General features: G+C 35.4%; 1 protein-coding gene across 1 annotated transcript; it reads right to left on the bottom strand.

Moving 5' to 3' along the window:
- Positions 1 to 1,093: 1,093 nt before the first annotated feature.
- On the bottom strand, positions 1,094 to 3,529 carry Ssrp (structure specific recognition protein). Its single transcript, XM_090379644.1, has one exon. The coding sequence runs from the start codon at positions 3,450 to 3,452 to the stop codon at positions 1,173 to 1,175; it is 2,280 nt and encodes a 759-aa protein (XP_090235770.1). The 5' UTR covers positions 3,453 to 3,529; the 3' UTR covers positions 1,094 to 1,172.
- Positions 3,530 to 13,183: the final 9,654 nt, after the last annotated feature.

Raw genomic sequence — 13,183 nt, 5'->3', positions numbered from 1 at the left:
GGGAAAAAAAAATCATAAACCAGTTGAATTCTGAATTACGAAGAATGGTTGCGTGAATTTTAAAAAAAATGGCTACAGAATTTTGAACAGTAAAAAAAAAATTATTCCCACTAAGTATATATATTATCTATGCATCTGTTTACTTTTATTTTTTTTTAATTTTAACTATTCAAAACTGCACAGCTCTGTAACCATTCAAAATTGAACATGTTTATATTACTTGGTTTCTTCTCACTTTAGATACTAGAACACATCACAGAATTTTCTGCACATACTTTTGAAACACCCTGTATAAACTAAATTTTATCATTTGATAGGTGAAAACTTTCAAGTAATTCACATATATTAAAGTTCAGGTTACCTATAAAGAAAAACCTAGGGAAGGGTTTCTTTACAACATTACATCTCAATATGGAAATAATTTCCATATGCTAACTGAAATTGCCATAGTTTTTAATTGAAAACAGATGTCAAAGTAAGAAGCAGCAAATCAGATGCATATTATCTGAAGTTTAAATGGTATTAAAGATATCCAATTAAATATGAACAGTAAACAGATAACTAATTTCCTATAGCAATCTAACGTTTGAAATTGCCAAACCATGTTTATATACGAGTTTTAGATTATTGGGAGTAAAAATGTTTTCTGCTTTTATGATGCATTTCAGCGGCAAAAGCATTTTCACAGAATTAGTGTATGGTTAATAGCCATTAGCTTGATAGTTATTAACCATACACACCAAACTTGAACACACTGACCTAGATTTCCAGAATTTTATTCACATGCTAGAAGTATTCCAAAAGTTACTCAACTAATTTATAGTCTCATAAAATATATCCCCCCCCCGGACAAGACTAATATTTCATTTTATGTCAAATACACAGATGCATCTGTTTGTAATAGGCATCTCCTAAAACTACAGGCAGCATATCTACATTGTTGACATTTTCATTTATCACAACTGGAAATAAAACTACAGTTTCCTTTACATAAATTGTAATTTTTAGTTTGCCAAGAAAAATAACTAACTTTCATCAATACCTTTGTATCCTTTAATCTGAATTCTGGATGTAATGCATAAGACACAGAAAATATGAACAAAATTTTTATAAATCGTGGAAATGCACAGTACATTTATTACTGATACTTGACAGTCAATATGCTGTATTATTTATTCAGATCCTGACTCTTCATTAGAAGATGGTGGGGTACTTAGAATAGCTTCTTCTTCTTCATCATCTATTTCCATTTTGATTTCCTTCTTTGGTTTAACTGAAGTTTTGCTTTTTTTGGAAGTTTTGGATGGTTTGGAAGATGGGGATTCACTTCCTTCATCATCCACTTCCATTTTTATTTCTTTTTTTGGTTTTAGTGGCTTATCTTCACTATCACTAGATGAATCCTCAGAACTTGTAATATATTCTTTACTTTTAAAATTTGCAGCTTTGGTAGGAGACTTCACCGGAGATTTTGTAGGAGACTTGGCAGCAGGTTTTGAGGATTTCTTTTCTTTTTTTTCTTTTTCCTTTGGTTCAGATTTTATAGTAACACCACCACCACTACTTTTATATTCAGCCATTGCCTTTTCATATTCCTTTCTGGCCTCAGCAGCTAATTCTTCCCATTTTGTTTTATCTGAAACTTCTTTCCACATTTCACCAGCTTTCTTACTCAGTTCTGTAACAGATATTCCAGGGAAATCTTTTTTGATTCGTTCTCTGCTTTCATTCAACCATAAGAAGTATGCTGATGCTGGTCGTTTGGGTTTATTCTCATCCTTCTCTTTCTTTTGTCTCTTCTTCCTCATTCCAGGTTCTTTCACCGTTTTGGCAGTTTTTGATTTCTTTGATTCTTTAGCCTTCATTTTTCTTTTCCTGCTTTCTTCATCTGATCCTCCACCAGATTCTTTTCCTGACTTGTCACCTCCCTCTTCACTCTCAGAACTTGTAGGAGGATTACTGTCATATTCCTCTGCTACTTCACTACCACTATCACCAGGATTAAACGACTCATCTGATTCATCTTCTGATGTTCCTGCACCCTCCACAGCCCTCTGTCTTCCTTCATCTTTTACTCTTTGCAGATATGCATCAGGTTCATCTTCTATGTCAGAATCAACAAGTTCATCCTCATTATAAGTAGGTTTATCCTTGGGATTAAGATCTGAGCCTCTATTTTTAATTCTAAGTTTCTTGCTGCTAACAAAGTCAAAGAGTTTAGCATATTCTTCCTTTTCAATGCTGCTAAATGTATGCATGACTCCAGCTTTAGTTTCTATTTCAAAATCAAATGAACGAGTGCTACCTCCACTTCGGGCAAAATTAACACATGCAATCTCATCAAAACGAATGTGGTTAGGTGGCTTATGAACATATATTAGACCTCTCTCAAGAGGGTATAACAATCCATTTCCAGCACGATACGAACAAGTAATAGCTTGTGTTCCACTATGCCCTTTAAAGGAACCTGGTACCGTTATCTTTCTCTGCACTAAAGCTTTCATAACACGACTTATTACTTCAAATGTTGGTCCAGACATTTCTTTCTGAAGTTTATCATCATACCTTTCTTTTATTTCTTCTTCTGAAAGACTTAACTCCAGTGTAATATCATCTTCTTTGTTAAAAAGTAAAATCAGAAAATGGTATCTTGTTTGGCCCTGTTTGATAGGTGGATCCAAACTTAAAACAAAAAACATCTGCCTTCCATCTTTATGGGGTAACAAAAACAACCTCAGAACAGTAGTTAAAGGAATCTTATAATCAAATGTTTTACCATGAAGTTGAATAAAAGAAGGAAATATTTTAATATCATAACGACCTCTTGGTGTGAGACACTGTAACTCCTTGAATGTGGCAATAGCATCACCTGTAGCTTGAATAATGCTAGCTTTCGCCACCACATTATCAATAAATGCCTGAACGGGATCATGTTCTGATAATGCATCTGTAGGAATGTGGAAACGTAATTCCATAAGGGATACAGTGGCGTCATCATTTTGATGAAATTCCAGCGTAATTTCATTTTTGGCGTTTGTACAATGGGATACATTGCCAAGGGGAATTTCAAAAGCTGTTGTCTTATCAACATCAAACGCCAACATTGAGCCATGAAATTTAGCTGTACCCCAATTCCACCCTTTAAGGCAAAATTCCTTGCTTTTTAAATCAATTTCGAAATTCATAGATAGAAATTTCGATAACTTGTCAAACTCTGCTTCCTGAAAACCGCCAAACCTTAGAAGCTGTCCATTTTTCAACATCAAACGTAACCCATGCCCAGCAGCTATGCGTTGGAATTTTGCATTTTCAATATCAGACCCTTGAATTTGGTCAACTTTTCCAGTTTTGTTGTTTTTAAAAACTATCCCTTGATTAGTCATTTTCAATCGTCCAGAGTTCATGGCTCCTTTATCTTCTTTAAAAATATCGGGAAACTCAAGAAAATCCATATTTTTAAGATTATATAAATTCTAAATCACAAAAAAAGGGCAAAATACTTATACCAAAACAAAATCACAATAATAGTACACAAACAAATTCACTACTACTGATTCCAAAAAATTACCGCCACATGCAATGAAATTGTGCGTAAAAGTCAACCGACAAGTATAATTAATTTTTACGCCAAAAAATCGCCCAATAAATATAAAGTTCCAATTTCGAAAATAAAAAGAATAATAAACCTATAATCACATGGAGAAAATTCGCAAACTAATAACACCGTAATTCAGAATCTATATGTTTAAATTAATAGTTTCTGAATATCGTTTTCCTCATAATTTTGCAACCAAAATGTACATTAAAGATTGCAGTCACTTGAAATTTTCAGCTCAACAATATTTTAACTGTGCGTTTTTAATTAATAAATTGCCTTTGTGTTAAATTTCAGAATTTAGCGAAACCTTAAGACCGCTTTTCGGCACAGGCGAGATAATTAATAATGAAAAAACTTACCATTATTTGTGCACTCACTATCCAAAAAATTAGAAACCTTTATTCACCTAGTAAGGCCACTTTTTTACCTGAATTACTGTCTATATTCTAGGTGTCCGAGGGAGTCTAGCTCTGGATTTGACTGTTCTTCCATAGGGTATTTGTCAGATGTTCTATTACAGTTGGCAGAAAACTGTGAAGCCGAACTGCGTTTTCCAAGAAATCCCAAGCACTCTCAGTGGGAATCAAATCTGGAAAAAAATATACGAAACCATTTCTTTCTGTAAAAAATATTTCGATTTTTTTACAGAAAGAAATGGTTTCTTATAGGCGCACGACTACTAAATCCCAAATTCTTCAACTTCCGCCACATAGTACGTTTGGAACTGGGTCTGGTCTTTCTTTGCTTAAAATTAATTTTTCAGTCATTTGCTGAAAACTGCACTTCCTGTTCTGTCGCACAATGCACTTTAAATTACTGGAGTCCCCTTCTTGGAGTACCAAATTTCTGCCGCGTTTCTTCCTTTTAAACCTACATTCTCGCATTCACTTTTTAAATTTTAAAATGGTTTCTTTTGACAAATCAGTAATTTTCTTGGTTTTCTCACTTGTGGCTATTACTAAACGTGATAAACGTGTACGTTTAGTAAGGTGTGCACATACTAAATGTTCACTTTACTGAAAATCGGAAAGATCACCTGTCTTTCCTATGACTGGATCGACTAAGAAGCCCTAGAAAAGCATGCAGTATTTTTCTGATCCAAGGACCTTGTGATAGTACCATGTGACAAGTTATACTTGCATATCGTACTTTTAAGTATCAGTTGATGTCAATTGCAAAAGCAAATTTTTTGGACAGTAAGTGTATCTCATCCATAAGGTAATGAAACAAGGAGCACTGAGAACTTCAAGTTCAAAAGTTTCCATAACAAAGTTGGTGATGTGTAGACCGATTTGTATTAAAAAATTCACATATTTGTATAAAAAGGACATCTTCAAAAAATATATCTGTTTAAATATATTGTAAAGGCGTCACGTGTGCGAAATCGAAAAAATAATGGAAATACCCGTAATAAGAGCTACAGGTATATACTAATATGGTGTTGTGCTATCCTCTGCTTTTAAAACAGCTTGCATTCTAACGTGGAATGGATTAAAATAAATCTTTAAGGGGTATATTGGACTATTCTTCATGGAGGAACGTTTCAAGTTCCTTGGTTGATGAAGGTGGAGGAAACGTTCCTAGAAACTACTAAACTATTACTAAATTTTCTCACTAAATATGCTCACAGTGGCCCAATAACATTTACCTCCCATGATTGTGTAGTACACGTGAGATGCTTAGCCCCAGTTTCATGCTCCTGAAAATAAAATTGTCAATGATGTGTATTAATTTTGCTAGCAGTGAAAAGGAGGTGATTGTCCCTCTGTATAAGGCAATGGTCAGGCCACGCCTTGAGTACTGCGTACAGGTCTGGAAGCCTCATTTTAGGAAGGATGTAGATTTGCTTGTGCATGTACAGAGAAGGGCAACAAGGGGAATGAAGTGATCCTCTTACCAAGAGAGGCTTAAGTTCTGCAAATTGCAGTGGCTGGACACTAGGCACCTGCACGGTGATCTGATTGAGATGTATAAGGCCTTAAATGGGTTGAGCACGTTGAATTCTGATGGGATCCTTACACTTTTTTAGATTACGAACCTAAGGTGGCATAAATTCAAATTAAGAGAGGACAGATGTAGAATAGATGTGCGGAAATTTGCCTTTAGCCAGCGGGTGGTTAATTGCTGGAACAAACTTCCATCAGTCGCTCTGGAAGTTGATAGGTTGAACAAATTTAAGGAGGAACTGGACAGGATTTGGAGGGAATGGTGTGATTTTTTTTTTTTTTTTTTTTTTTTTTGGCTGATGCTGCATAAGCTCATACACTTGCTTTCTTGCATCACATGCCACTACTACTACTACTACTACTGCATCTGGCTGCCTATACTGGAGCACTGATATCTTGAAAAATGGAACTGTTTATGGGAAACTTTTTGGACCTTGATATTTTAAGTGACAAAGTTCATGGGATGAACTTGGTCTCTTAAAATATCAAAGTAATCAGTGGATGTAATTGGTCCTTTCAGGGTGACGATAGAACCTAAAGAATACCATTATTTCTGGTATTTCTGTATTTCTGCCAAAACCATTGTTGATATTCCTCCATGTTTCGCAGTTCGCATAACGCAATCAGGATTATGCTTTTCTTCTGGAGTTCACGAAATATCAACTCTTCTTGATTTATGTTGGAAAAAGTGTGAATGATGATGCGTTTGAAAATGTGCAGTTTAAAATGATCAATTTCCCAGCTTTTGTGCACCCTACACAATTTAAACCTCTTTCTAGATTATCATCAGTAACGACTGCTTGGCAATAGCAGCTCTGCCATAAATTTTAATTACGAAGTTTTAGCTGAAACTTTGCTAGAAACTGGATTGCATAGATTCAGATTAAGTTCTGCAGTTATATTTTCGGGCTACAATCCTTCTCAGTGTCCTGTAGTCTCTTTCAGTTAGCTTCGATTTTTTCAACAATAGGCATATCAGATTTTGCATTTCCACATTTTCGATATAATTGCTCTGATACATTAAATAAATCAAGCATCAAATCACCTTTGCTCCTACTAAACGTTCATAACAATATGAACTTCTTGGACCTCAGACGCGTCATTATTTTCTTCATGTATCATTTTATTTCGCCTCTAAATAAACATCAGAATTTATAATCATTCCTTCACAGTACCACCTGCGCGCGCGCGCACACACACACACACACTGCAAGTTCACAGATACATTATACAGCCAATACAAAAATTACTTCTTTCATATTAGGTGTTTCCATTATTTTGTTCACCTTCTGTATCTATTTCTGTGAATGTTTTTCTATTAACTAAAGTAACATATTTTTCTCGATTTTACACAGTCAATTGCATGGTTGACTGGTATATAATTAAACAATGTCAACTGATATCAGTATGTGGTTATCGCTGTGCTGTCATTTTAAACATCGTATGAATTTCTGGGCAGATTTAGTGACAAATTTAGTGTGTCTATCCAATAAGAGTCTTAAAAGTTAGCACTGGTAGAGGCATATGATGCAAGAAAGCAAGCTTATGCAGCATCAACCAAAAAAAAAAAAAAAAAAAAACGTTGTTGCCATTTTACGGTGTTTTGGTCACATTAGCAACTTAGACCATACTGTCCCTTATAAAATATCGGAAAATTGCAGGTGCTCTGTGATCGATTTGCTTGCTGGAAGTAAAGGCCATGCAACGCTCGCCGGGATCTTCTAACTCAGCCACATTTGGAATAACGTCCATAAAAATTCCTGGCTTCATTGATGGAATTCGAACCAGGGCCTTTTGTATAAGGTGAAAGGGGTAGAGGCTTATATGCACTGTGTTATCCGCGAAGGAATTTTAAAAAAGTTATGATATATACAATATTTTTTTCAAAATTAAATGTTGGTGCACTAAATTGAATGGACGTCGTTTTAGTCATTTACTTTAAAATTAACGTGCAAATATTAACATTTGATTTTGATAGAAATAATACATTTTTATTTAAAGGATAAGCTACTAAAGGGTAAACTTTATTAATGTATAAGCTAAAATATAAAGCAAATAATGGTGAATAAAAATAAAACAAATAATGTATGATATCTTGTTCTTTCATATGTGACACCACAACTTAAAATACCCACAGATTAGTAATCTGTGGGTGACAAACTACAGTAGAAGGCTGTACTTAAAATAATTTCAGTTGAATTTAATTATTATTTTTTTCTTTATTTTATTAAGTTCTTGAGACGTTCATATTTTAAAATTTAAATAAAATAAAAAATAAATTAAATTAAATTAGCCGAAGAACGGATATATGAAAATTCTCTTACTAACTGCAGAACAATTTGAGATTTAATCTTTTAGAACTGGAAAGCTCATGTGAATTTAAAGAAAGGCTAATAAATTTATCGAAAATGTTTTTGGTTGTATATATAGCGCACACACACTGCTGCTCAGACCAGTGATCACTGTACACGGTGAATTTTCAGGCTGGACTTCTACAACATGACTCAAGAACCGTGTTGTCAAGTCTTGTTTTATAAATAAGAGCCGAATCCTGCTGAAAGACCCAGTGGCCTCCTATCAAACGTAATTTTGTTAAAGGGGTTTGCAAATTTATCTAAACTGTCTACAAAGTACATTTTTGAGGAAATTTTGGTGTGTCGCAGATCTTTATTTCAGTGAAATGCTAGTCTCAAAAACTTAAAAACTTGACTTTGAAAACGTGACGACGACAATACAAACAGCTTTATCGAAACCCCATACAATTGTTTCAGTGCTTATCGACACCTCGTCAATTAGCAGCTAGAGAGAAAAAAATTATCTAAAAATGATTTGAACAACTGTATAGGCAGTGGGCGAACACGTTCATATTGTCTGTCAATATGAGCACCTTATTATAGCCTAGTTGATTCGATGTTACTGCCCAGTGTACTTATTAGTAGATCTCGACTTTTACTGTATGTTCAAGGTATGAACTTGCGTATAACATAAAGTTTGCAAAAAATGAGAACTTTGGTGTATTTTAACTTTGGAAATGGGTATCACGGGAAACATAGTGGTTATATTAGAATTTTTATTTTAATAAAATTTATTTTAACCAGTTAGTCGGTCGTCGCAAGAAACTTTGATGATATATAGTGGTTATAATCACCATTCTCCCCACTCCAGGTGAAAAAGACGGGTTAGAATTCAGTCAATAAAGTGATAAACTCTTATGGACTTCTTTTTTTTCACCCAGTGGCTCAGTTAGTCGGCTTCAGTTTAGGACAGATTTTTATCTGTAAATTCGGATTTTTCATCTAGCAAGATAGGCAGACCAGACTGAGTACAGAACACATGCAGTTTAAGACATAATGTAGACATGTAGACATGTATAGTATCTTATGTAGGACGGCACCTGAACGAAAGTTCAACCCGTCTTTGTACACTGTGATGGTTACAGAGCACTGTAACAGGCCAGAAATGTGTGTAACGTTATGTTCTTGCAGTGTGTGTGTTGTTGTGTTTAGTTGTTTCTGGCAGTTTTGTCACCAGGCAGGCGATCACCTGGAAAGCCTGCCCAGTGTCCGTCTACACCACGGGGAGGTAGGCCACAACTGCGCAAGAACCATGGCCAACCTCAACAGTCACGTACTGAATGTCCAAAAAGGGTTTGGAGCCATTCAAAAGAACCCCGCGCCAGCAAGCCGGCAACAGCGCACGCGCGCGCACACACACACACACACACACACACACACACACACACACACACACACACACACACACACACACACACACACACACACACACACACACACACACACACACACACACACACACACACACAGGAGACAAGACAGCAGAAGACGAAGAAATAAGGATGAGAATAGCATAAAGTAAAAAAAAAAAATAAATAAATAAAATAAAATAAAAATAAATAATAATAATAAAAAAAAAAAAAAAGAAAAAAAAAAGTAAAATAAAATTTTTATCCATTTCTTGCCCACATCTGTATGCAGTGCTGCCCAAAGTGGTCCACAAGGAGAAAAGGTGTATTGTCAAACAGAAGTTGTAATGTCATTCAATCATGATCGGCAGGAACAAGTTCTAGATATAATTCTGAATTCTGTTAAACTGGAGTGGTGTCAGAAGTCTCTGGTAGATGACGGTATCACTGAGCAGAGGTTTAGTTGAAGAGAGTCTTGATAAAGGATGAGTCAGAGAAGTGCAGCATCTGTTAAAATCTTTGCGTGGTCTTGAAAGCTACAACAATTTTGTATATGACGTCATCAGGACGACAAGGCAGCGCACAGTTGTATTATGATTTATGATGCATTTTCAGTTTCATTTTTTGAATTAACATTGAGGTTGAGAGCCTTCCTGCGATTAAAAGCAGCATTGCAGAAGGTTTGAAGGGCTCGGAAATTGTTGACAGAAATGAGTATCTTCTCACCTCCGGGACACAAGTTTGGTACTGTTGCCTTAAGAGCCGATCTTAGATCCTCGTAAATGGAGCATTCAAAAAGTACGTGAGGAGAGTCTTCCGGTAGCCCACATCGACAGGAGACTGTATTGGAAAGTCTGAATTGGTAGAGTTTTGCGTTAAGCGAACCATGCCCAGCTAGTATGTAGGAGGTAAACAGTGAGGGTGAAAACCATTTTCTGGTGGATGATGAGAGTAGTGCAGTTACGTCGGGAACGAAGTTTTTGGTGATAGCTCCTTTTTCGGTAGAATTCCATCTATTCTGCTAAGTATTCACTAACAAATTCCAGCATCTGGTTCGCTCAGTTTTGGGATTAGTCTGAGGGTTAACAATGATTCCCTGAAATTCCACAGAAATGCCTTTGCGGATGTAAAAGCAAAGCCATCTAAAACACACACAGGAGACAAGACAGCAGAAGACGAAGAAATAAGGATGAGAATAGCATAAAGTAAACCATACCACATGCAAGTCAAGTGGTATGGTGCCTGCAAGAGTCTGTAAAGCTGGAGTTGATACTGTTCGGCAAACGTGAAGTAGGCTGAGGAGAAAGCAACGTTGAATAGTGGATAACTTGGTTTGTACTGTTTTGAGTGCAGTACGTCTAAACCAAAGGCTGGCAGCGTAGGTTGTAATTGGGATTATGGCAGCATTATAAAATAGATGTAGGGTTTTAGTGTTCAGTCCCCAGTCTTGTCTGGTAATTTGGAGCAGCATTACGGTAAAACTCTTAACTTTGATAGACAGATGTTGAATATGCTCAGTAAAGGAAAAGCGGTCGTCGATGATGACTCCTAACAATTTGGTGCTTCGGACAAGTGGAAGTGATTTCTTGTCAAGTTTTACAACTGGTGGTCTGCGATAGTCTAATTTGTGTTTAAAAATCATGATCTTCGATTTTAATGGGTGAATAGTTGTTTTCGGATAATTCTTGATGACAGATATGAGAATAACCTTTCGAAATGCAATATGTGACATCTTTGTAACTCGCGTTATGCAGAAATGCATAAAATCGATGCATGGTGATCATCTCCGTTCTTAAAATACATAACTCCAACAACTTCCAGGGTGGTTGCTCTTTATGCATAGCTCCTGTCTGCGTGGGTAGCACAGTGGTATCGTCACCGTCCTCCCACATCGGATGGAAAAGGCCCGGGTTCGAATCCTGTGGATGACGCGAGGAACTTTAGTGGACTTTTTTCACTCCATGGCTGAGTTAGTCGGTCTCAGCCGTAGATAGCAAGGTTTTTTCCTCCAGAAACTGGGGTTTTTTCGTCCAGCAAAACAGGCAAATCGACTAGAGAACACACGCAATTTACAGACACGAATATGGGTTAATGTAATCATTTACGGGTAACCCTAATATAGTATTTTTTTTTTTTTTTTTTATGCATAGCTCCAATCTGGTTTCTGTTTATGCAGAAATCCGGCAAATTCCTTGGAGCTTTGGTCATTATTATTTTGCTAATGAAATTTTTCTTGAATAGTTAAAATTTTATTGTCTGTGAAGAGGATCATTGCGTTTATATTTTTTTGTGTATCGCTGCAATAATAGGTTTGATCAAAATTGCCTGACTTCCTTCATAGCGGGAAATAACTATTGTTAGTTCTTTTATGGAACGCATGAATCGGGGAAAAATAATTTTCATAGACAGGAAGTCAATTCGTTGGATGTCCGATAACCCTAAATTAATTTCCCAGAAAAGTTTTTTTTTTTTTTTTGAAAGAATATTATGATTTCGAAAGCTTGTATTTTGTGATTCTGTTTTATCTGTAAACGAAATTATTTTTTTATGCAACCTTCCCCCTTCTCATGAAGGTTGGATCTGTCTTCATATGTTTTCATACTTCCGTCATCATTAACAAGCATGACGGCCCTTGATCTAAGTATAAAAAGACTTGGAATGCGTTTGTTTGTAGAAACAGACACACACACGTTATGAATTCAATTTATCGTTTTTGTTTATCTATTTTTATTTCATTGTAGAGGACGCTTTTGCAATTGGCGCTAGATTTGAATTAAGTCATCATGGCAACGATAGCAACATCACGCAGTCTCAATGCCCTTCGGTAAACAAAATAACTGTTTGGCGCTTCGATTCAGGGTATATATTGCCCATGAATTTTTCTTCTCGCATTTATGTTTATTTATTTTAAATATTGATGGTCGAAAGTCTGTAGTAGTCGCTGTTGCAGTTATTGGGTTATTTGTTGCCATTTAAAAATAAATACTAAATATTTCATAAATCGTAATATCTTGCATTTTCAAGAATTCGAAATTACCATCCATTCTGGTAGTGACTGAATGTAGTGACCGAAAAAAAAAAAAAAAAAAAGTGCATTAAAATCGGTAAAGGTATATTCTTTGGCATCTTTTTTTTTTTTTTTTTTTATTGTTACTGAATCTTATTTTATTTTGTTACCGTTACTGAATTTAAATTTTTTTTTTTTTTTTTTTTTTTTTATATGAAAGAACCTGTAATTTTGCAGGCGTAATACTTAACGCAGGAAAAAATTCTTATAATTTAATTGTATCATACAGAATTAATCAATCAATATACTGGCATTTTGTGTAACTTTTTTTTTTTTTTCGACTCCATTAGGGTTGCATTAAAAAAAAAAAAAATAGGACGTTACATATTTCAGAATGAAATATTGATTTTGGGTATATAATATAATTATAAATAAATTTTTAATTTTGAAAATAAAGAAAAATTCCTGTATATCATTGACAAGACACCATGAGCTACTCTTGCAGCCCGTCTGCACTGCTCAGAGAACTTCATATCTGCCTGCACACATATGGAAGCTTGTTCCAGCAATCAACTACCCACTAGCTAAAGGCAAATTTCTGCACATCTATTCTATAATTGTCTTTCCTCAATTTGAATTTATGCCCCCCTCAGGTTCGTAATCTGGGCAAAAGAAAGAATCCCATCAGAATCGAGCCTGCTCAACCCATTCAAGGCCTTATGTTAGCAGACTAAACTTTAAGTCTAACTTTTAAACTTTAAGTCTAACCATTTGTTCTGCACAGAAATGCATCAAGTATGCATAACACAGAACTATTTTTTAAATAAAGTATTGGTTGGTTGGTGGAACAGACTTCCATCCCTTGTTGTGGAAGTTGATAGTCTAAATAAATTTAAGGCTTAGCTGGACAGGTATTTCGAACGAATGGG

This window comes from Mastigoproctus giganteus, chromosome 8 (assembly GCF_048544385.1).
Source record: "Mastigoproctus giganteus isolate SK-2022 chromosome 8, ASM4854438v1, whole genome shotgun sequence".
NCBI lineage: Eukaryota > Metazoa > Arthropoda > Arachnida > Uropygi > Thelyphonidae > Mastigoproctus > Mastigoproctus giganteus.
The sequence above is the reverse complement of the archived record's forward strand: the minus strand, read 5'-3'. Positions and strand labels throughout refer to the sequence as shown.

Bases quoted from the DNA above. Each gene is read 5' to 3' on its own strand.
- Ssrp (XM_090379644.1), bottom strand. From the start codon at position 3,452: ATGGATTTTCTTGAGTTTCCCGATATTTTTAAAGAAGATAAAGGAGCC.